Consider the following 20,939-nt stretch of genomic DNA (forward strand, 5'->3'; position numbering starts at 1 on the left):
TGTTGTGCAGCGGGCACTACACAAACGGCGCCCACTTTGAGGGAGACAGGTCGTTGCTCGACCGGACGCACCCCTCAGCACTTTTCTGGAGTCACCTTCCGCATCGCGTCTTCACTCTCTGAATTCTTTTTTGAAGCTGCTCGGAAACATATCAGACGGACGGTGCTGCCGTGCCTCCTCAACCTGCTGCGTTTCTCAAAAGCTCGCGTATATGTACTTCCACCGCATCTCGGCACAATCTCGGTTTCTGCGATTCTCACCGCGCAGCCGTCGTGTCCGTGAATGCACCTTGGTTGCGTCAAACTAACGCGGCTCAAGTACTAGCTGGGAAACGCGCCCTTGCCAGGCCGAAGCCTACACGTTGATCAGCCGGACAGATTGTCACTACTTCCAACTTTTGCGAACGACTGGTACCGCTCTAGCACCCGAGAGTGCAGCGCAAATCCAGAAAGTGGGCAGAGCGGCTCTTTCAATTGCCGTCAAAGGGAGCGGGGCAGCGAGGCTCCGAGTGCCATTTCTTCGCTTCCCACCCCATGCTGCACCGGTGCTCCCCTAGGTCACCGCGTTCATCGGCGACGTAATTACCTGTAGCCCGGTAAGTGAGCGGGGCTGGCTGGCTGGGAATCTAGTACGGGGCGCAGTTTAAGGTAGGCCTCGTGTGACAGCCGCAGGACCCCAGTGGCGCAGCTGTTAGTACGGTGTTGCAGCCAAACCTCCCTTTGTTAGATGAGTAACAGCAAGGGACCCTTGCAGGGCCTCACGCCAACCGTAGAACTGCGCTTCTGATTTTGCGCTCCGGGAATCTTTCTTGGGTCTCTTTGGCGAAATGTGTGGCTCTGCCTCCCGGCATTGTTGAACGAGACATACCGAGCAGAAACTCACTGGCAAGATACTCTACAAACTAGGGGACGCGCAATACTAGCAGTTCTTCATCTCCCACAAAGCTCACAAGTCTACGTCTCTCGCCGCGTCAGGCCCAGGAGGTACGCAGTTTCCGCTGGCAATCTGGCACCACTACAGGCTGTCTGCCGACTGACAAGGGACACGACGGGACGTGTGCTCTTACGCAAACCCCCATCTGCGCTTGGCCCTCCCAGAGAGTGTCCTGGTTCCCGCCGAAGAAAAAGAAGCTCCAGATGGCATATCACGGAGGGAGATGAAGCTTGTCGGCGACCAGCAACTTCCTGCCAGCCCGCCCGGCGCCGCCCTTTCACCCCATATCGCCGCATGCACGCAAGCAGAGCTTTAACGGCGTAGAGTCGCATATCGGCGTAGCCGGACCCCAGGTACGAAAGGGCGACTCCAGTGTTAGACACTCATTAGGAACTAAAAACAAACAATGGGCGGAAGCCAGAAAACAGAACGGCGCCACCCTACCACGAGACCGGAAGTCACGTCTGGCAACTCTAACTCGGAGTTTTTGTGGCACGGCATGCCGCGTTAGCAGTCGTCTCCGGCTCACTGTGACGTTTTGCGAGCCTCCAGCCTCCGAAAGACCGCTCATCTGTTTGTTTCGCATAAAGCTACCCTTTTCGCCGAACTCCGAACACTAGGTCTTGTCTGTCAGGAAGATTGCCGCTTCACTCCAAGGACTGATATAGCACACTCGCGAGAACTCGAATCCGACGGATCACTATGCGGGCGCGAGATCTCAAATCCGGCGGATTACTATGCGCGCGCATTTTCCACTACACTTGTCTACCTCTGCTGGCGCTCCCGAAGAGTAAGCAACTACAGGGACACGGAAGGGGTCTCTAGTGGTGAGAAAGAGGTCGCACTGAATGCAGGGTAACCTCCGGAGTGTAAGTGGCGACGGAATTGGCGTTCTCAAGGGTATGTCTTGACTCCTGGCTCGAGTCGTAACCACGATCCGCATAAACAGCGACAGACGAACAGCCGGGATGCCCCGTTCAGGTTCTACTTTCTCGAGCGTTCTTGTGTCACTGTGGCCGGAGCAAGCTACAGCAACCGCGAGTAGTGTTGCCTCTCGCGTATCTTCCGTGCATGCCTGCTTTTCGTGGTGTACGGCTGTTAAGCCGTAGTGAACATCCTCACGTCGAGCTCCCAGACCCTCGGGGCAGTAAACATGTGGACGCGGACATCTAGCGCCGGAGACTCTGCCATCCTAGGACGAAACTGTTGCGTTGACCCGAACACTCCAGCCTCACAACCTGGTACCTTCGGATATTCTTCCTTGCCCCTGTCTGCGGAAAGCCTCCTAAAACCGCTGGCGACTGACCATGTCACAGAACCCATTGACCTTCATCGGAGAGCCGAGGCGCCTTCGGTACCGGAAGGCTCCCAGCAGGCTCTCCACAGACTGCCTCGACAGCGGTCCTGCGGACGCACTCCGACGCCCACCATACCCTCCCCTGCACTACCCCTCCTCGGACTGACCAGTACAGCTTCATTGCAAGATTGTTCCACACACGCTACCTGTGTCGTTAAGAAATCCATGCCTGGATCACCCACCTCTCTTCTCCGGTCAGAGGCATGTACCAGGTCGGAGCGCGGCTTGACAGCCTTACCTTGTCATGAAGAGACGCATTCGCCAGGAGTTCCTTCCAGTTTCTCTTTGCCCGGCGATCCTCCTCAGAGTCCAGCGCAGCCTGCGACTGCCTTCGAGACCGGCCGGCTCGACAAGGGTGAAGGCGCAGCTTCTCCCAGCAAAGCCTCCCCAGGAAACTTTGCCGGTGAGCATCGACCGACCACGCCCAGTCTCGAGCCACTGGCCGCAGATATCGAAGAGCTTTCACCTTTGCAGCCTACCGCTCAGTCGGGATTACCAGGACTGAGATCACCGCGGGTCGCAGCCGGGTTGCACCGGCTCAGGGAAGCCATGCTGCAGGGTGGAGACGGCAGTGAGAGCCCTGAGGGAAAAAGTGCAGCAGACTGGCCATACGGAGTTCACACCCTGGAGGCAGAGGGATCAGGAAACCGGCACTCCGGCCGGACGGTACGACTGAAGTCTCCAAGATGGAATAACTGCGAACATGAGGAGGCTATCCTCGAGCGAAGGCAGTCCTCCGTTCTCAAGAGGAAGGACGAGGCCTGGTGAGACACCTGGAGGTCTGGTTTGGCTCCACCTGGCATTGAACTCTGCGCATTTGAAAATCTTGACACTACATGCCCTGGTTTGAAATGATGGGGACCGCTCGTCACCTGGTACAAGCCTCACAGAACGCATCATTGTGGCAGTCCGGAACCTGCGGGTAGGCGTTGTTGGAAGATCAGGCACGCTGGCCCTCTCCCTACTCTGCGTATGCGCACACTGAGACGCGCTGCGCTCTAGGCAACGTGGATAGATTAGGCGAGTCCACTATGGACCACCGAGAGGGGCCGGGACCCTAGCAGAGCAGTTGATGCCTACTCTAGAACGGCAAGAAGACTAACCGCAAGTACCCTAGCCTGGGGCCGAAATGAGAGAACTGCGGAGTGGCAGCTCCGAACAGAGTGGATCCGTCATCGACCGGATTCGACGCTGAACGTAGCGACCCACTAGTTGGCCCTCTGGCTGGCCTTTGCAGGGATGAGGCTCAATACCTCAGGCTGATCATTTCGGCAAACGACATTAAGACCGCCGTGGAGGAGGAGAGACTGGACGAGATCACCAGCTTGGAGCTGATCATGGAGAGACCGGTCCCCCTTTCACTGTTCGCTCAGTTTTCGAATTTGCAAGAGCTCGTGTTGGTCAGTCAGGGTCTCTCGTCGCTCAAGGAGATCGGCTCGTGTCATCTTCTCAGAAAGCTTATTGTAACAGAAAACAAGATCACATCGCTCGAAGGTAGGGAAACACCGTCGCCGCGGGGGGCGCCTGTATTTCGTACGGCTGGGGTGCAGGCAAGTGATGGTCCCTCTCGATGCCTTAACGCTCGGCGCTGGGTAAATGAGAGGAAACGGTAACCCAGCTTTTGTGCGGCAGAGATTCTCCCGATCCCACAAATATATATGTGGAGTAGCCCGTGTTCTCTTACGTCGTCGTACAATCTTCCGAAAAATGCTGTGGATGCGACGTGTGTGGGAAGGCATCTCCGCTTGCAAGGAGCTTCAGTTCCTGGACGCGTCCTTCAATTTCATTGGATCGATCGAAAGAGAGCTCACCGGGATGAGGCAGCTCCATACACTGAGGCTGTCAGCGAACAGGCTGGCGGACTTGAAAGGCATCTGCTTAGCAGTCAACCTGGTGGAGCTCCATGTCGCAAGTAACAGGATTGAAGAATTTGGGAGATCACTGCGTGACAATATCAAGCTACAAAAACTCAACGTCGCCTCCAACAGGTTCAGCTCGTTCGGTACATTCTCTTCGCCAATGATTTTCATGAGAGTTTCTGTGCTCGGCGTCTAGTCTGAACTGAGTGATTACTTGTCCAAAGAGCTGAGGCGAACATTACTTCGTATGCATGCGGCAGGCTTCCGCCGTTGTCCTAAACCACGACTGCGCTTCCAAGGGATAGAGAAAAACTGCTTTCCCCGAGCATAAACTCCCATTCCAGCACACACTGACTACATGTAATCAGCAGCTGGAAATAGGTGGCGGGCAATTCCTCTCAGTCAGACAAGCGGAAAAAACAGACTTAGCGGCATCGCCCTACAGCTTCAGGGAGCAGGACGGTACGCCCGGGAACAGCTTTAGTATTGCGACACTTGCCATCAGAGACACCGTTACCGCAGCCCTTCCCAAGAGTTTAGATGGGGGAGCTTGGACAGCGCATGAGTGCACCGCAGCACGCAATGAGACGAGGGCTCAGAGTGGAGGCGCGTCTGCTCCCTGATTTGTTCCACCTGGGCAAGAGGTGTGCGGGAGTCGACACTTTGCAGCATCTTGCTGAGAGGACGGATCGCATACAAACATGTCTTTCAGGATGTGGCACAGTCACTGTGGTATCCCTGGTTTGCAGAGTACGTGACCTAGCAGAAATCTTTTATCTGTCCCTTCTGCCAGAACTCCGAGAACTGCACGTGGCTGACCTTGACTTCAACCGGTCACCCAATCCCGTTTGTAGGCTGAAGAACTTTGAGACATTTTGCATCTATCACCTCCCGCTTCTCCAGGTATTCCACCGGGCGCGCGCTCCCCCGTGTAATTTTGGGGCGGCGGTCCTGTGCCTGAAAGCACGGTTCACAAGGTCGCAGTCCTGAGTGTCTGTCGTCAAAGATAAGTAGACTGCATAAGGAGCCCGTCTAGGTTCCTTCGAGCAAACGCCGCTGCTTTAGTGGTGATAGTCTCTTGGGTAGGGTAACGTTACAAGTCCTTGTTCTTTATGACTGTGCGAAAAGGAAGCGACAGGGGTTGCTGCTGACTTCGGCATGACCTGTGGTGCCGGGGCTAAGGTCCTCGCACTGACATTTCTCCGAATCTACACTGCAAACGGTAGTGCTGGCCCCCTCTGCCTGCTTACAGGTCCTCAATAAGACTCGCTTAGATGGCAAGGCCGTGCAAGCTGTGGCCCAGACCTACACAAGGAAGCTACTCTATTACACAACCAAGCTTCAATTATTGAAACGCCACTTTATAACAGCATCGCGAAAGGCCAGCGCGTTACACGCGGAGAATTGGAGAGAGAAGAAGAGTCTGTTGAGACACATCGTTTTTGGAGATGGAACTTCTTCCCGGGAAAGGAAGGCCTTGCGTGTACACGACGACCCTTCGACTGTAGGCATCAATACAGTGTGCATTATGGCAATAGCATGCGCGGCTTCACGTGTAGGGCTGAATCCTACTACGTCACTTTAGTAGCTCTCGTTGGACTCGCAAACGTTCGCAGTCCGGGGCTTCAGACGGACACACCCATTCACGAAGCAGTACTACCTAACTACCGAAAGTGAACTTGCTCAAGTATTGGCGGGTCTCGGGGCACTCTGGTTTTAAACCATTAAGGGCAGTCCCCGACCTTGCGTGGCTGGAGAGAATGCAGTTTTCACTGTCCTCCTAGGAGTGCGGCCGTCTTGTCAGATGAGGGACGTGAAGAGTGCATAGCGATTATAAGATCGCAAGACGGGTTAACTTGGGTTCCACCTGTGAGGACACTCGGTACACCGCAGACATCGACGTGGGACGCATTCTATCATGAACCGGAGTGACGCCAGCAACGCTAAACTGGGCAGAAGTCTCAGTTCTCGTCAACAACTGTACAGATAAAGTCTACGGTGACCTCTGAGGCCTATGACGCATCTACGCGCCACGCACATGTGCATCGCGGTTGCTTCTCCATTCCGGTGGCCTGAACAGGAACATAGGTATCCGAGAAGTGATCAGTGGACGGCCGAGTCAGGGCTGAGAAAGAAGCAGGAACAAGTCCTGCGAGCAGCGCTTCAAGAATCTCTGGTCGTGAGCCGCATGGTGCACGATACCATGGAAGAGCTGAGGAGACGTGCCGAGCGGTCCTTGTTGTGGGAACATGAAAGCGCCGGAAACGTCTTTCTCGAGCAAGGGACTCCTGCCCACGGGTGGTGAGTGGCGGTAGAGATCTGCCTTTCGCTGATGTCGCGTAGACTCTGTTACTCTTTCCCGGCTTCAGCGCGGCATTCCTGTTCTCGGGACTTCGTAGAGCCAAGGGGCGCCACTCCATAAAACCCGGGGAGCTGCAGGAAGCTCCCGGGTTGGATCTTCTTGGCAATTGTCCCGGCTTCTACTGGCAGGTTCAACGGCGTAGCACAGCTTATCGAGAACCGCTTTCACCAGCAGGAGTTCCAGCCTCTCGGGCTTCGAGGTGTTCGCGTAACGGCAGTTAGTAAAGTACACAATCGTCCCCTGGAAATTCGATTCAATGAACAGCAGTGAGCAAGATGAATGGTCGAAAGCCCTGCCAAAGTGTAGTGCTAGACCCACCACAGTCAGCCAAGCCTAGCAGGGGTAGCTGCCTTTGACGCAGTGGTGCCGATGTGCGAGCAGAAAACGGCGACCGGAAGCTGCCGACGATTCTGCTCAACAGCCTTGCTCCGCAGGCGGTCACGGTAGCCCCCGTTCGCAGCGGCTCGCAAAGCACACAAAACTATAGCATTGCCGCGTTCGCTCTATTTCAATTTACAACGCAGCACCGTGTCCGTTGAAGACAAGAAGGCGATGAGACCGTGTGATTGCGCACTTTTTAAACCGTCGGAGTGTCGGAAGCGTGCCGCCCGCCCATACTGAGGCACTGACGCTGCCGGTTGAAACCTCAAGTCGCCGGCGAAGGTAGAAGTCAAGGAATGGCACAGAAAATACAAGCTGTTACTGTGTGGGGCGCGTATACAGTGACCGGCTAGTTGAAGGTGAAGGCGCGAGGAGCGAAGTGCTTTTCTACGGAGTGGATCCGGAGGCGCCTCAAGAGATACACTGGTGAGAGAGGCTGGCCACTGAGTGCTCTTCGGTCAGCCAACGCTATATATGAGGTAAAACTCGCAATTTGAAAATACGGCCAAGGCGGACAGCCAATTTTTTGCGGGTTGGCCCTGACCCCTCGCGCACACGCGCTAGCCAATCAGCGGTGACCACCTGAGATATATGGAGGCGGCGGTGACCTTCCTTTCCACACCGTCACCTGTTCTGGCGTCGAAAACGCCTGTTGGGGGTGGGCCCCCGGTCGTCGGATTTGCCAGGCCCGTAAGAGCTGAAAAAACCAACCTAAACGGAAAAAAGCAACGCTTGGGTATGATCTGTCCCGGGTGGGTACTACATACCTGTACGTCTCCAGCGTGGACTCTGCCGGTACTGACTAAAGCACTTCCTGCCACCCCCGGCCAGACGCGATCCTATGGTCGTTGCTTTCCCGGGAGCGTGAAAGCGACACTGACTCCGACATGGCCGCTGCGGGACTCAGCGTGTGTGAATAGTCCGTGTAACTTGCCCAGGGCCTGTCGTCGAGGATTTCTTTCGTTTGAGGACGCCACTCGACATGGGATCCACCCTTTCATTCCGCTCTGCACTTCCTTGTACGCAGCAGAAGCTCCACGGCTCAGGTGAGTAAACGGCGACACACGGTCGCACGCGGACAAAACTGAGTCCACCGACGAGCTTCTTCCAGGGTCAAAAGAACACATTGGATGGCTCCAGCCGTTCACGCGGTCGTGCCAGACCACTGTATCTGAAAGTTGCAGCCGGTGGCGTCAGGAACGCTGCAGAGTGTCTCACTCGCACGGGGCTGGATAGGTTCGTCACGAAGAGCGGTGGCCTCCTGAAGAAAACAAACTATTTCATCAGCGACTGCCCCCACGGTCCGTCTCGTGAAGCGGTCCACAAACTATCCGTGGTAGCGAGGAACAACGGGTGGTACTTCAGTATGTGAGTGAAGCTGGGAACTTGTCCGGAGGGCTTGACGCGGCGCCGCGAGGAAATAACTTCCGTCCGCTGCCTGAGCTTCGAAGGACATTGTCGATGGCACCATTTTTTGATACGTCTTTTCTTGCATTCCTCAGGTCGTTTTTCAAGACGGAAGTGGCCGGAGCAGTGGCTCGAGAAGCTTTGCTTGCCGGTGACGAGTGGGATCTCTTCAATGAAGCAGGTCGCGTGACTGCAGATGGCATGAACCTCGTCTTTGAAAAATCGGAAATGCTGTTTCCACCTGGAGAAGTGCTTATCTGCCGAGCAATCATCCATGAGCCAGTAAGAGGGGTGCATGCATAAGGTTAGGAAAGTCAGCACTGATTCCGTGCCCCTGTGTCACTTTTCGGTCGGTGCTTCATACTCTCAAACCAGTCGAGCTCTGAGGAAAGCCGGCTTTTTTTTTGGCTCTGGCACCAATGTAACCTGGCGGAGAAAAACTGTAACCCCCTCTTTTCTGCAAACGAAGTCTGGCGCCCTGCTGCACTTGCGCACGTGCATTCTTATAAACAGAGTGGACCGGGAGTGTTTCTATCATGGAGAGACACCGACTGTGGCCTCCATCTGGCTGCGCACTCGAACCTGGCGTTCTTGCGCCCACGTCACTTGAAAACTTCACCAAAGCCCTTGCCTGCCTGTCCCGCTTGCCTGTGCCAGACATTCGGCTGCTTCATGGAGAAGGATGATCACGTCTGCGGGCCGTCGGCACTGTGGAGAAAAAAGCCCATCGCAAGCCTCAGACCGCACCCCGGTGAGTGCTCACGCACTTTGACACTTTTGTCGCATTTCTTCAGCGTGATGCACCCTCTGCGCAGCCAGTCCTTTTCTGTTTTTCGGATGAGTCCTGTGTGATGACATTTCTGGCACCTCGCTTGGGTACATTCCCAGAGAAGCGTCTTTACTGGACCGATTCGAATGTCTTTGCGTGCACGGGCTCAGGCTGTACCGCGGAGAATCTGGGCGATCCGTCGGCTCTGACGGAAAATGAAACAAAGCCATCAGCAGCGTCCGCAACGCACTCAACTGCCTCTTACCGGTATCGAGAAGGCAACTCCCATGACAAGTACTGGTAGGACCCACTTCGATTGTTTCTGTCCAGAGTTCGGGTCTGAGGACGATTCCGAACAGCCGACAGATGCAGCTGCGTGGGAAGAGAAGATATCTGTGGGAAGCTCTCTCGTGGGCAGGCGTTCTGCCCCTGTCGCGCGTGGCTGTGGCCGGCTCTTAGGTGGTTGCTGGGACCGGACGTGGTATTGCCACTCTACCATGCGGTCATCGAGTACGTGACAGAGACCAGCTCGCCAGCGGCCACGAGGGGTACTTTAGTGCGTGAAGGAGAGGAGGAGGAGACGCAGCTTAATCTCGAGTCTCCACGAGGCAATGCCACTTCCTCCTCAGAAATCCTCTCATGAGCAGGCGTTCTGCCCCTGTCGCGCGTGACTGAGTGGCCGTCTTTTAGGTGGTTGCTGGGACCGGACATGGTATTGCCACTCTACCATGCGGTCATCGAGTATGTGACAGAGACCAGCCCGCCAGCGGCCACGAGGGATACTTTTGTGCGTGAAGGAGGGGAGGAGGAGCCGCAGTTAACTCTCGAGTCCCCGCCAGCGAACGCCACTTCCTCCTCAGTCGGAGCAGTCTCACCGCTGCCAGCGCCCTTTGCTAGGACTCTGCCGCGGCGCTCTGCCTCCTGTGCAGTCCGCCCTCTGTCTCGGGACTCAGACAGACCCAGCACGGATGATGCGGAGAAAGAATCCTGCCTCCTACGCGGTGCTGAAGAGAACAGCAGAGAGGATTTCGGAAGTTTCCTTGAAATTCTTACGTAAGCACCTTTCTTCGAGCGACCGCGCCCAACCAGCCAAATCCGCGGCCGCCGGAAACCTCTGGTTTGTTCCGCTGCCCACGTACCCCTGCCCGGGGTACTGACGTTGCTGTGGCCTTTCTCTTGGGCAAAAGACGTAGAAGCAGCGGAGTGATGTCAGATACCCGGACCTCGTGTCCTTCAATGAAGCGTGGAATGCCACGGCATCGCTGACCGAATCCCGGCAGTCAAAGCCCCCCGTGTCCAGTGTCCCCTCTTACTTCTATGCTCACCTTCTGGCTGTATGTGGCTATGTAGCTTCTATCGCCGCTTTGTTTCAAGTAGCGACGCGGCCGGAAAATCTCGATGGTACCACGGCTCAATGGCTTTGCCGAGAAGCAACCGCAGGACAGGAGCAGATGCTGATGCAGGAACACGGCAGTCAGGCCGAAACAGCAGGCGTCCGAGCCCGACTACTGGCTTCCTTTGCGGTGCTAAAGCCGCAGAAGGCTCACAGGGCCACAGGGTCGCCTTTAGCGCCGAAATGGCCAGCACAGTATCGGGTGCTGCTCTAGGGAAATCTGGCGTTTTGACTGAGGAGATGCTATGGAGTGTCAGCAGCCACGAGCTGCGCAGAATCTTTGGCGTTACGAAGGAGGCGGACCTACCCATGGCGCTTTTCATGAATCTCCCTGGGCGGCAGCTGATATCCATTCAGCCATCGCTGCTTACCAGGGCTGTCCAACTGCGAGTGAGCTACCATGGCCCCAGACACGCTCTTGCTGAGCACCTAAGCCGGTGGAGACTGTTTTGGATGGGTGTTGAGATGCGACGATACTGGAAGCTGACGTGCTGAACTGTCTTCTTCCGGCGCACACACTGGCTGCACAACCGGCGTCGTCATTCCGGAGGGTTGAAGGTGTTACGGTTGCAGAGTGGAGTACCCAGCCGATGCGGTCTGACCCTCTACTAGCAGTGCTCCGGCCTCACCTGCAGAGCGATCTGTCTATTCAACGGTACTGATGCGTTACTTGGACCAGCTAGGATCGTGATGCTCTGGTCCCTGACAACCTCGACAGTTCCACGACGTTTTCAGCAGACATCTCACTCCCTCTGTGGGGCGTTCGAATGTCGCCTCCCGTCAGAAGAACTGTCCCTTGTGCCCGGGTTTTGAATTCCTTTAGGAAATCCGAGTGCCATGGAATAGCTTCAGATCTCTGGACGATCTGTTACCTTGCAACTCTAGGGGAGGGACGCCGGCCTTTTTTCCAAGTCTAACTGTGCTGGATGTTTCATTCAATGACATCAAGGAAATTACCTCTTTTGTTTTTGCCCCCGCGCTGCAAACTCTGGATGTCTCCTTCAATTGCCTTGAGGCTGTCGACAGCTTGGTCGCCATTGGTGAGGCTACTGTCTGGCTGACGACATGTCCGGCTTTAGGGCACAGCCCAGTCATGGTGCACTAATGAAACCAGAGCAAGAACAGAGTTTCCTCCAAAGAAGAGGAACTGCACGAGTTCTCTCCGTAATAGAATAGCTGCGTCCCCCGGAAACCCTGACAGAGCCAACATGGCCGCACCGGGAGTCGTATGGCTCTCAGAGCGCTCCCCTGAAATGGGACGTGCGCTCTCCGAGGTGAGGGGGCGCTCATGAAAGCTGACGCACCCCCGCTTTGCACCTAGGCAACGGCATTCCCCAACGGTGTAGGTGAGTTTCTTGTATCGCAGTCACTTTGTGCAGAAAGGTCCCTAGGTTTCAGTTTCTTCTGTGGTTCGCTATTCCCTTCTTCCTACGTACCCGACAGAGCCAGAGAACGCTCTTAGCATCACTGTTCGCTTTTCTGCAACGGCTGCACCCCGTCGGCAAAGACGCCAGCCTCACGTGGACTCACCGCAGCTCATGCCGGCTGTGTCAAAGCCCGTAACACAAGAGGAATCCCGTAGCAAGGGACACAGTGAGTGCGGTGTCTGCCCTGCTTGTGTATATAGTGGTAGTCGTGTCTGCAGCTAACTGTGTGGTTTCTGCAGGCAGGCTCGCACCAAACATCACCACTCTGCTAACGAAGGGCAACCCGCTTGAGCTATCTGAGTTTTCTCCGAGCGCGATTCTGAATGCGCTGCCGTGTGTTGCCGAGCTGAATGGCGAAGCTGTCAGCCATCTACGTGGCTCTTCGCCGAGAAGGCCCAGCAAGTGCGTCCTCGGTTTACGGCGGGCATCACCCGGTAAACACGTGCCGAGATTCGGAAGCCAGCAGGCCCGTACCTTGACTCTGCAAGAGACGATGAAGCAAGCACTTTTGTATGACACACCGCACTTGCGTTGTGGCCTGTTCATCAGGAGGCCTATCAGAGGCGCGCTCTCTCAGCAAAGCTGTTTGCAGGACCTTCTTCCGTTCTGCTTCGTCTACCCCTTCTCGAGGGGACGCGTTCGGAACGGACCACAGCACGGACTGTTCTCAGGACCGCTTCTCTCCGTTGAGAGGGCGTTCAAGCTCAAGACGGACCTTACTAGGACAGACTGCCTCGACGGAAACCATCCAGCGCCGTGCGTATGCGTGTGTGAAGCGGCGTCCCGGGCACACGCTGAGCTGGACGTGGTGCATCCGTGTCCCGGCTTCGGGCTTCTGGAGCGCAGTTTCCTACAGGGTCTAACGTCGGTGAACTGGCCTTCCAGAGTCTCGTGTGTTGAGCTGACCAATCAGGGGTTGGATTCCGTCCCCAGTCTGGGGTCTTTGCCCAACCTCAGGAAAGTTGACCTCAGCCACAATAAAATCAAATCTCTTGAGGTAACCGCACCGAAGAATCTCACAGCGCTCTAACTCTGTAGGCTGCCTCCGGGTAGAAAGACGGAGACGCAGCTCCAAGGCTCTCGTTCTGTCTCTGAGCCCCTACGAAAATGGCCCTGCTTCGTTATCCGCTGCCGGCACAACGTACACGTAGTCTCTGTAACTGTCGGGTATTATCAAAGACTGCGCCGTGCCCGGCCCAGCCAGCTAGGCTTCCGCGGTGACCCACGGCACGGATATTTTCTTGTCTTTCTTTTCTGTCCAGGCGCTTGCCGACTGCACAAAGCTAGAGACCGTGATTGCAACAGATAACCACTTGGTCAACCTGGGAGATGTGTACGGACTGAGGGAGCTTCGTCATCTCGAGCTGGGTCAGAATATGATTCAGTCATTCCCCGAGGCATTTGCTCATCCTAAGAAACTGACTTTTCTGGCGCTGGAGAATAACCTCATAACAACCGTGGGCAACGTAGTGGGATTCGACAGCCTCACGCAGCTCTTTCTTTCTTACAACAAGCTATCGGATTTCCGGTCAGCGGGCCCTACACTGGCAAAAGACTTTCATTGCAGACGAGGGCCTCGAGGTCGAAGGATGAGACAGTTTTCTGCAGTCTTTTTTCCTCGTGGTTCATCACTTCGAGATCGCGTCGTCTCTGCACTCGGTCTGCAGAGGGGAGTAAAACCAGATTACCTCTTCTGCTTACAGGTTTTGCCGTAGTCTAGGCGCGCTGGTCGCAGCCGGTGTCGTAGTCACTCGGCTTCATCACCCCACATTCACGACATTGTGATGCGAAGAATGACCCCTGTCCCACCCCAGCCAAGCATTGAAACGGGTCCATTTCTCTTTCTCTGAAGGTGCTAGACCCCAGCGGTGCTGACCTGTAGACCTCTGAATGTCAGTCTCTTTCCCGCAGCCGATGTTCCGTCGGTGCGGTCACCGAAAGCTACTCGGGAATTCCGGCAGGGGCTCGTTACCCGGCTAAGACTGTAGGGCAAGCTTACCACGAAGCCAAGTCTCACTGCACCAGTGGTGTCTCCAGGCGCGCTCCCTGGGGAATGTGGCAGCGCGTCTGTCGTGCGCAAGCCTTTCCCGGAGTTGTTTGCATGTTTGATTCAGATCCATCATCCAGCTGGGAAATCTCGCCGGCCTGAAGGTCCTCGATTTAGCTGGGAATTCACTGTGTGACCTAACAGACTATCGGGATTACACTCTCTACCTGCTGGGCACATTGAAAATCCTGGACGGCACTGCAGTGAACATGAAAGAGCAGGTTCAGCTTCGTGAGGCATTCTCTGGCAAGCTCACTCGTGAGCTACTGGAGCAGCTTCTCGGAACAGGGCCACCTTATTACGCCGAGTGAGTGCAACTAAAGAAAAGGACCCGGATGACTCGTGGCTACACCTGCGGCTTTCCTCACCACGGCAACCTTTCTCGAGAGAAGCGGTGCCTCCTTCTTTTGCCATGAAAGCGAGAGGTAACTTTGGTGCAGTCGAAAGAAAGAGACGGCTGGACGTTCCCTATAGTTTCACTGCGCCGGGTCCTTAACCGTTGTCTTGCGAGGCAGGCGAGCGACAGGGACGAGCGATCAGAGCCGGGTGCGGCTACAAAGTAGCGAGTTGCGAGGGAGGCGTAGCAGTTGGACCTGAGGCTGTGTTCATTGCTTAGTGATATCGCTAGGCACTGCAGCACCGCTTCATGTGTACTACCTCAATCCGGGAGAGCTTGCAGTGCCTCAAGAGGTGTGCGGGACCCTGCACCCTGGCGCTGCCCGACATCGTTTCTGCTAGGCGACAAAATTGAGTTGAGTGACCCGTTACATTAGAATATCCGACGCATGTGAGAGCAGCTAGGTAATAGGAGGCAAGCGCAAACGCCTCGGGAGCGCCGAATGACACGGCGTCTTCTGAGTAATCTTCCGAACGGAGATTCGGGAGATTACTCACAGTTCAAGGGCGGTAGTGGCAGCATTTGTCGACCGCTTCTTACTACTCGCTATCTCAGAAGACGTAACCGAACGTACCATGCGACGAGAATGGCAAAACAAAAAACAGTGGCCTGGCAAAACGTCTAGAAAATGCCCGCAAGGACCCCGTGCGTCCGAGTTTCGGCGTGCACACCTTCGGCACGTAACGCTGCTGTCGCAGATCGATCGACTTGGGGGATCGTAATCTACGCGATCTCGGGGACACGGTTACCGCGGCCATCTTTCCTAACGTCAAGGAGCTTCGTCTCGACAAAAATCTAATTGCTTCGTTGACTGGAGTGATACAGCTACCTGAACTAGAGGTACTGAGGCACAACACTGATTACTCGGAGTCGCCCTCCGAGTGAAGCTGGCACTACAGCCGCGGGGAATATGGGATCTGCTCTCATGCCCAGCCAGGCATCCTCCGTAGAAAGGCATGTGCTACAGAATGCGCACCCTGTCTTCACCCTGTCAGTGGGTGAACAGTGTGCTACGTCTTCCTGTTCGTCCGGCCAGAACCAGAAGCACGCTGCGCTCTGGATGACGCCTGTACGTATTCGACTGCGTTCCGTCCGGGCAGGTGCTTGGCCTGAGCCACAATCGCATGGAAATCCGAAGGGGCAGTCTGGGAGGAGACTTGTCAAGAAGTGTGCAACCATTTCCCAGCCTTAAGGTAATCGAGCTTGCCCTCGTCTATCCGCTTGCAGGGCCCCCGTGTAAAGTCTCTCGAGAGCCTGTAGCGTGCCCAAGAGAAGTTTCCTTGTTCAGGGCAGTTCCCCGAGATGACGGCAGCGGTAATCCGGCATGGTAGACTGGGCTTCTTCCCTCGTCCGTGTTCGGGTGCCTCTGACTCTGGATATACAGTTACAGCGACTCACGACCAGACCTGCGACTTTGGGGGAGCCGGTCTTCCTGACTGTTAGAGCAGCAACATTCGTTACGGAAACAATAAGGCTCCGGCTCTCACGCACTGCGCAAGCATCTGCACCCCTCAGCTAGTCGGTTGTTTTTTTCGACGCTAGTTTTCCTGTGTTTCGTGAAAAGAACTGGGCTATACGGGCTGCTGACGCTGAGTCGACTTATTGCCTTCGTGCAGAGGTTGGAACTGAGCTATAACAGCATAGTTGATTGCAAGGACCTAGAGGAGTATCAGTGGGACAAGCTGACCGTGCTCCATCTCGCAGGCAACAGCATATCTAACATCGAAGGTCTTGGCGGACTACCGGCGTTGCGGGAGCTAGACCTGAGCCACAACAAAATCAGGCGATGCCTCCCAGGATGCCTACAGGAGCTGAAGTTTCTTGAGCGGCTTGAGCTTGAACGAAACGGACTGAAGTAGGTCTTTCGTTTGCGGGCCTACCGACACTCCAGTTGTACAACCGCACTTTTGTCCAGGCGGTACCGGCGCGCTCTCTGCTGCCCTCAATTGGGCTGTGGTCAGCGACGCTGCGGGTGTCATTCTCTCTGTGCTTGTTCAACAACCTCCGGACGGGCGGACACGCTTCAGCCTGCTCCTTGGTCCTCTACTCACGACCTCAGAAAACCGCGGCCGTTCTCTTACTCCGTGCAGTCTGCTGCCACGCAGTCTTGCACTGAGTTGACAGCTGCTGCTGGCACCCTGCCTTCTGTAGCCGTGGAGACAGAAGGTTGGAGACGAGGACTGCTCTGCTGGCCTTGCGTTCCATCTCGTAGTCTCCTAACGTGGCATTCCTCGTGCAGGACTCTCTCGAACATAGGCCCCCTACCGAGGCTGGAATTCCTAAATATTGCGCGCAACAGAATCAAAAACGTGACCGAAGTTGAGAAACTGGCAGGCATTTCAACTCTTCGACAGCTCTTGTGAGTCATGAGTTGACAGAAGAGAGAAGGCCACACCGGTTTTAAGGCGCGGGGGTGCGGAGCGGTCAGGGGGAGTGCCTCACTGCGCTGCCGGTAGCCTGTGGCAGGAGGTTACATGAAGCAGTTTGTCACAGGCAGTGAACAGCCTAGTCTCCACTACAAGACAAAACAAAGCTCCTCGGCTGCGCGAACTGTGACAAGTCACCGCACGTGGACGCGCCTAGTTGCAGGCTGACAAGCGAAGAAGGACCCGGGTGCACACGCAAGTGACAGATTCAGCAGTTCATCTCGCCCGATCGGCTTGACCGTCCTGGTTTGTCACACTGCAGCGGCTGTAATCCCACTGTTAGTGCCTTGACATGAAGTTCACTACCGGTCCACGTAAGCCGCTCGGCACAGGACTGTTGTGGACACCCCCAGAGAGATTTGGAGATTACCAGCACCCAGCAGCTGTGGGACGCTTCCTGACCGTCCCGGCTTGTCACACCGGGGCACTATCAACCGCAGTTACAATCTTAACATGCAGCTACTGAGATCCTGAGGGTAACAGAGGAGCTGCTGGTGGTATTGGCTAAACCTCTCGGACCGTTTAAGTAGTCGTCGGGTCTGGTTCTCGAAGCAGGCGGCCTGCCTTGCTACAGGTTGGCTGTGTCATTTAGGTCGGTGAGTGCAGGTTCCACGACAATCCCGCAAGTGGGTCAACATCATACAGGGTCCATGTTCTCCGATACCTGCCGCAGCTCGCCGAGCTCGACCACAGGAAACCGTCCGCTGACGAGGTGGCAAAAGTGGAACTCCTTTCTCTTAGCGGGCAGCTCAAGAAGCAGCAACATTCCCAGCAGGTTTCATGCGCCGACAGCTTCTCCGGTGGGGTGCAGAGTCGGAAGAACAAGCTGTCCATCAAAGTGATGAGCCTGGATTTCCATGCCGGATCAAGGCAGCGCGACTGCGTCACGCTGTGTCCCCCGAGTACGACAGCCATATTTCGCTGAAACCAATGCGAACACTTTCAGCGCTTTGCCTGGAATAACTTCCCCACAGTACTGGCTCACAGGTTTCGCCTAACGCGCCATCCGAAGAACACCGACCGCCCCCCCCCTCCAGCGCGTTCCTGGGTCGATCTCCTGTGGTCTGCAACACTACTTGGCGAATCTGCTGCACAAGCCAGGCCGCTTTTCACTTTGACTTTGTTGCAATCTGCATGGGGGAAAACACTTTCCTCGTGTGTCCTCGTCCAGCTTGTTTCTCCTTACATCTACCGGCTACCCTTGACTGCCTCCGTCGGCAACAGCGTCCTGCCATTTTCCTCGCGGGTCCCTCAGTGCGGGCTTCTCGTTGACCCGGGCCGCGATTCTGACATCTTCCAGACGAGCCACGCGCCTTGCGCCTTCTTGGCTCGTCCTCGGGCACTTTTGTCCCGCTGCTGCTTCATCTGCCGAACCGCCTCCCACTTGAGGAAATCGCCCCACTCTTCGGGGACACTAGCTTGCTGTATACCTACTGCGGGCAGAAGGCTCGCCTCTACTAATACAGTTACCCAGGCGAGCTACCGCGAAATGCGGTCGCAGGCCAAGAGGGCATGAGGATCGGGCTCGCAGCCTCCCCACGCTTTGTGCTCCGGCAGCAAGCAATGCTCGTTGCTGTAACCTCAGGAACGTTTCCTTTCCGCCGATCTATGCGTCTTGTTTTTAGCTCTGCACCGAAAACAGACGACATCCGGCTCAGCCGCCTCGTCTCTGTCGAGCTACCCGTCAGGGTTGAGCAGAGTTAGCACCCCAGAACTTGGACTCCAAGTGGGCGGTCAAGTGATCAGGCTGCCCTCACGGGCCAGAGAGGCCAGCAAAAGCAACTGCAGAAAGTCCAGCTGTTCAGTGAAGAGACGGAGCCAGTGTTCCTGACGATCCTCGTCTTCAAGTGTCGACCCGTTTCGCTGTCCGCTGCCGTCATCAGACCAGTCCACGGACCCTAGTCGAGTTGATCTAATTTAGCAGGACAACAGACTAGTTTGCCTCTCTTTAAACACGGGCCAGCATCCGCTCCTCGTGGAGAGGCAACGGTCAGGAAGCCGCTGGACACGCCGGCCGCCAGCGGCTTCCTGATTGTTGACTTTTCCACCGCCTGGCCTTTGCCTTTCCCGCGCTCGCCGCAACTGACCCCGGCTAGCGTCAGGGCTCGCTGCGACGGCGGTGTAGCGAGGGCATGGCATTGCATCGTCAGCCCCAACCACACCCAAGAAGCACTAACGTTACTCCGGCACTCCTTACAGCGGGTGCTGCACCTTCAGGCATACATATGTCCATTGAGGATTGAGTCCAACACTGTGTACTGCTCCGCTGTGAAGGCGAGCCAGGGTGGTGTCCAGGGATAAGAGCGAAGAGGAGAATCGCTGTCGGTCAGCTTACCTTCAAGAAGTGGAACAGGAATCCCAAGAAGGTCAAGAAACGACGACAAAGAGAAAGAATGGACAGGCTTTCTATAACTACCTCGCTGTTATCACTGTGTGTCTGTTTCGTAGTTCCCACTTCTTTTTCAACCTCTAGTGCCACTGATCCTTAGCGTGTCACTCACTATCAAAAAACAAAGAAGAAGATGAACGTGCCATTTTGATGCACTTTCTACGACAACTAGCACCATCCTCATCATCGCCAACTACTTCGATGCGACGTACTTCTTGACGGAAATTCTTAGCTGGCCAAGAGCAAAAGTGCCATGATTTGTCTCCGGTGATTGCGCTAGCTGGTAAACCCTAATCCCAGTCGTGCGCGTGCGCATGCCTTTCTCTTCTCCTTTTCGTGCGAAGTGAGACCTGTCGCTAACAAAACTTACACGGGTGGAATTGCAAACACCCGCTTCATTCCTTTTCCTGACCCAAGAAAAGAAACGATCTCCATCTTTTTGTCTCTGCCGTCTTTAGTTCCCACCAAAATTCGTTCATCTCTTCAGGAACGCCTTCACTCGGAAAGTTACCCAGACCTATGAGTTGTAACGGTAGCCACTGAGACTTACGAGGATCGTATCTGCCGATTCAGCACTGGCGACTCACAAAAACCCTGCACACCTAGAGGCATACCAGACTCCTCCAGGGGAAAGCAGCGCACCACTCAGTGCACCAGTGCGGGCCACTGGCGGATCGCAAATAGCACTAGGGAGCACGGCACGGCACATCGGTCGGAGGGGTTTACAGGGGACATTACAGTCATCTCGACGTGAGCTCCAGCCCACAGTAAATCACGAGGTCGCGGTACTCGGGTTCTTCGAACAGAAGCGATCTCCACCTGTGACGTTGGTCTCATAGTATGTCATAGTCTAGTTCTTTCTGTGTGCTTGGTGCCTCCGTTGTAAGGGGAACAGAGAAACTAACTCCTGTTCTCCTTAATGCCTTAGAGGTCAGAACCGCGTCCTTGCCAGTCCAGGACGCGAGTAGAAGGTAAATATGCTGGGAAAGGGTTCAAAAGAACGAGAAGTCCTATCTGTCATTGGGTGGCGGGCTTCTTGATCTTGCATATCTGGCGGCGGGTAAAGGGACGACGACCTTAGGCGGGTGAGATGTTCACTCCCCGGAGAGGAAGGTGGCGATGATTTTTTTGACAACGGCCAAAACAGTGGTTAATGAACGGCGCCAAACAAGCGGCAATGTCTAGACTTCGAAGTCGAAGAAATAACAGACTGGAATATCCAAGGAACGAGCGAGGGGGGTCTTTTTCTTGTATGTCACAGACGCCGTCTAAGCTTTCCACACGTGCTTCTGACCTACACATAACTTCTTTTAATTTTCTTCGCCCTTCATCTTTCTTTCCCCTCTGCTCGTAGTTCTGGTTACTCATCTTAACCATCTCGACTACCTGCGACACGGTCTTCAGAAGGGGACATATGTGTACTTGTGTGCGTACTGGTGTAGTAAGCAAATTCTGCCGTCGGCAAGTAGTCCTCGTACTGTCGCTCATCCCCGTACAACTGACATCTCAACATCTGTTCTATTGTCTGGTTAGTCCTCTCTGTCTGACCGTCAGTTTGTGGGTGAAACGCCGTAGATAAGAGCTGCTGTATGTGTAGGAGCTGCCACATTTCTCTCCACATGGTGCTAGTGAACCTTGGGTCTCTGTCGCTGACGATTGACACGGGCACCCCATGGAGCCTAACTAGCTCCCGTACAAGTAGCTGTGCTGTTTGCTTCGAGGCCACGTTCTGTGTCAGAGCACTGCGCGCTCTGACGCAGCCTACTGCAGCAACAGCTTAGAATAGTTCAGA

General features: G+C 55.3%; 4 protein-coding genes across 4 annotated transcripts; all 4 read left to right on the forward strand.

The window, feature by feature from the left end:
• Positions 1-2,455: 2,455 nt before the first annotated feature.
• CSUI_003260 (leucine rich repeat-containing protein) lies at positions 2,456-3,903 on the forward strand (the record flags this gene model as incomplete). The annotated part of the gene is made up of 2 exons (XM_068063458.1): positions 2,456-3,054; positions 3,528-3,903. The coding sequence occupies 2 exons, from the start codon at positions 2,456-2,458 to the stop codon at positions 3,901-3,903; spliced, it is 975 nt and encodes a 324-aa protein (XP_067924563.1).
• A 94-nt stretch (positions 3,904-3,997) lies between these two features.
• CSUI_003261 (leucine rich repeat-containing protein) lies at positions 3,998-6,454 on the forward strand (the record flags this gene model as incomplete). The annotated part of the gene is made up of 3 exons (XM_068063459.1): positions 3,998-4,292; positions 5,376-5,704; positions 6,230-6,454. 3 exons carry the CDS (start codon positions 3,998-4,000, stop codon positions 6,452-6,454), a joined length of 849 nt encoding a protein of 282 aa, XP_067924564.1.
• Positions 6,455-8,353: 1,899 nt separating this feature from the next.
• On the forward strand, positions 8,354-10,125 carry CSUI_003262 (leucine rich repeat-containing protein; the record flags this gene model as incomplete). The annotated part of the gene is made up of 4 exons (XM_068063460.1): positions 8,354-8,590; positions 8,813-9,050; positions 9,239-9,368; positions 9,759-10,125. The coding sequence occupies 4 exons, from the start codon at positions 8,354-8,356 to the stop codon at positions 10,123-10,125; spliced, it is 972 nt and encodes a 323-aa protein (XP_067924565.1).
• Positions 10,126-10,644: 519 nt separating this feature from the next.
• Positions 10,645-16,191, forward strand: CSUI_003263 (leucine rich repeat-containing protein; the record flags this gene model as incomplete). The annotated part of the gene is made up of 8 exons (XM_068063461.1): positions 10,645-10,851; positions 11,285-11,501; positions 12,128-12,290; positions 12,774-12,885; positions 13,151-13,416; positions 14,003-14,242; positions 15,031-15,172; positions 15,949-16,191. The coding sequence occupies 8 exons, from the start codon at positions 10,645-10,647 to the stop codon at positions 16,189-16,191; spliced, it is 1,590 nt and encodes a 529-aa protein (XP_067924566.1).
• Positions 16,192-20,939: the final 4,748 nt, after the last annotated feature.

The sequence above is a fragment of the Cystoisospora suis genome, assembly GCF_002600585.1.
Source record: "Cystoisospora suis strain Wien I chromosome Unknown contig_1427, whole genome shotgun sequence".
NCBI lineage: Eukaryota > Apicomplexa > Conoidasida > Eucoccidiorida > Sarcocystidae > Cystoisospora > Cystoisospora suis.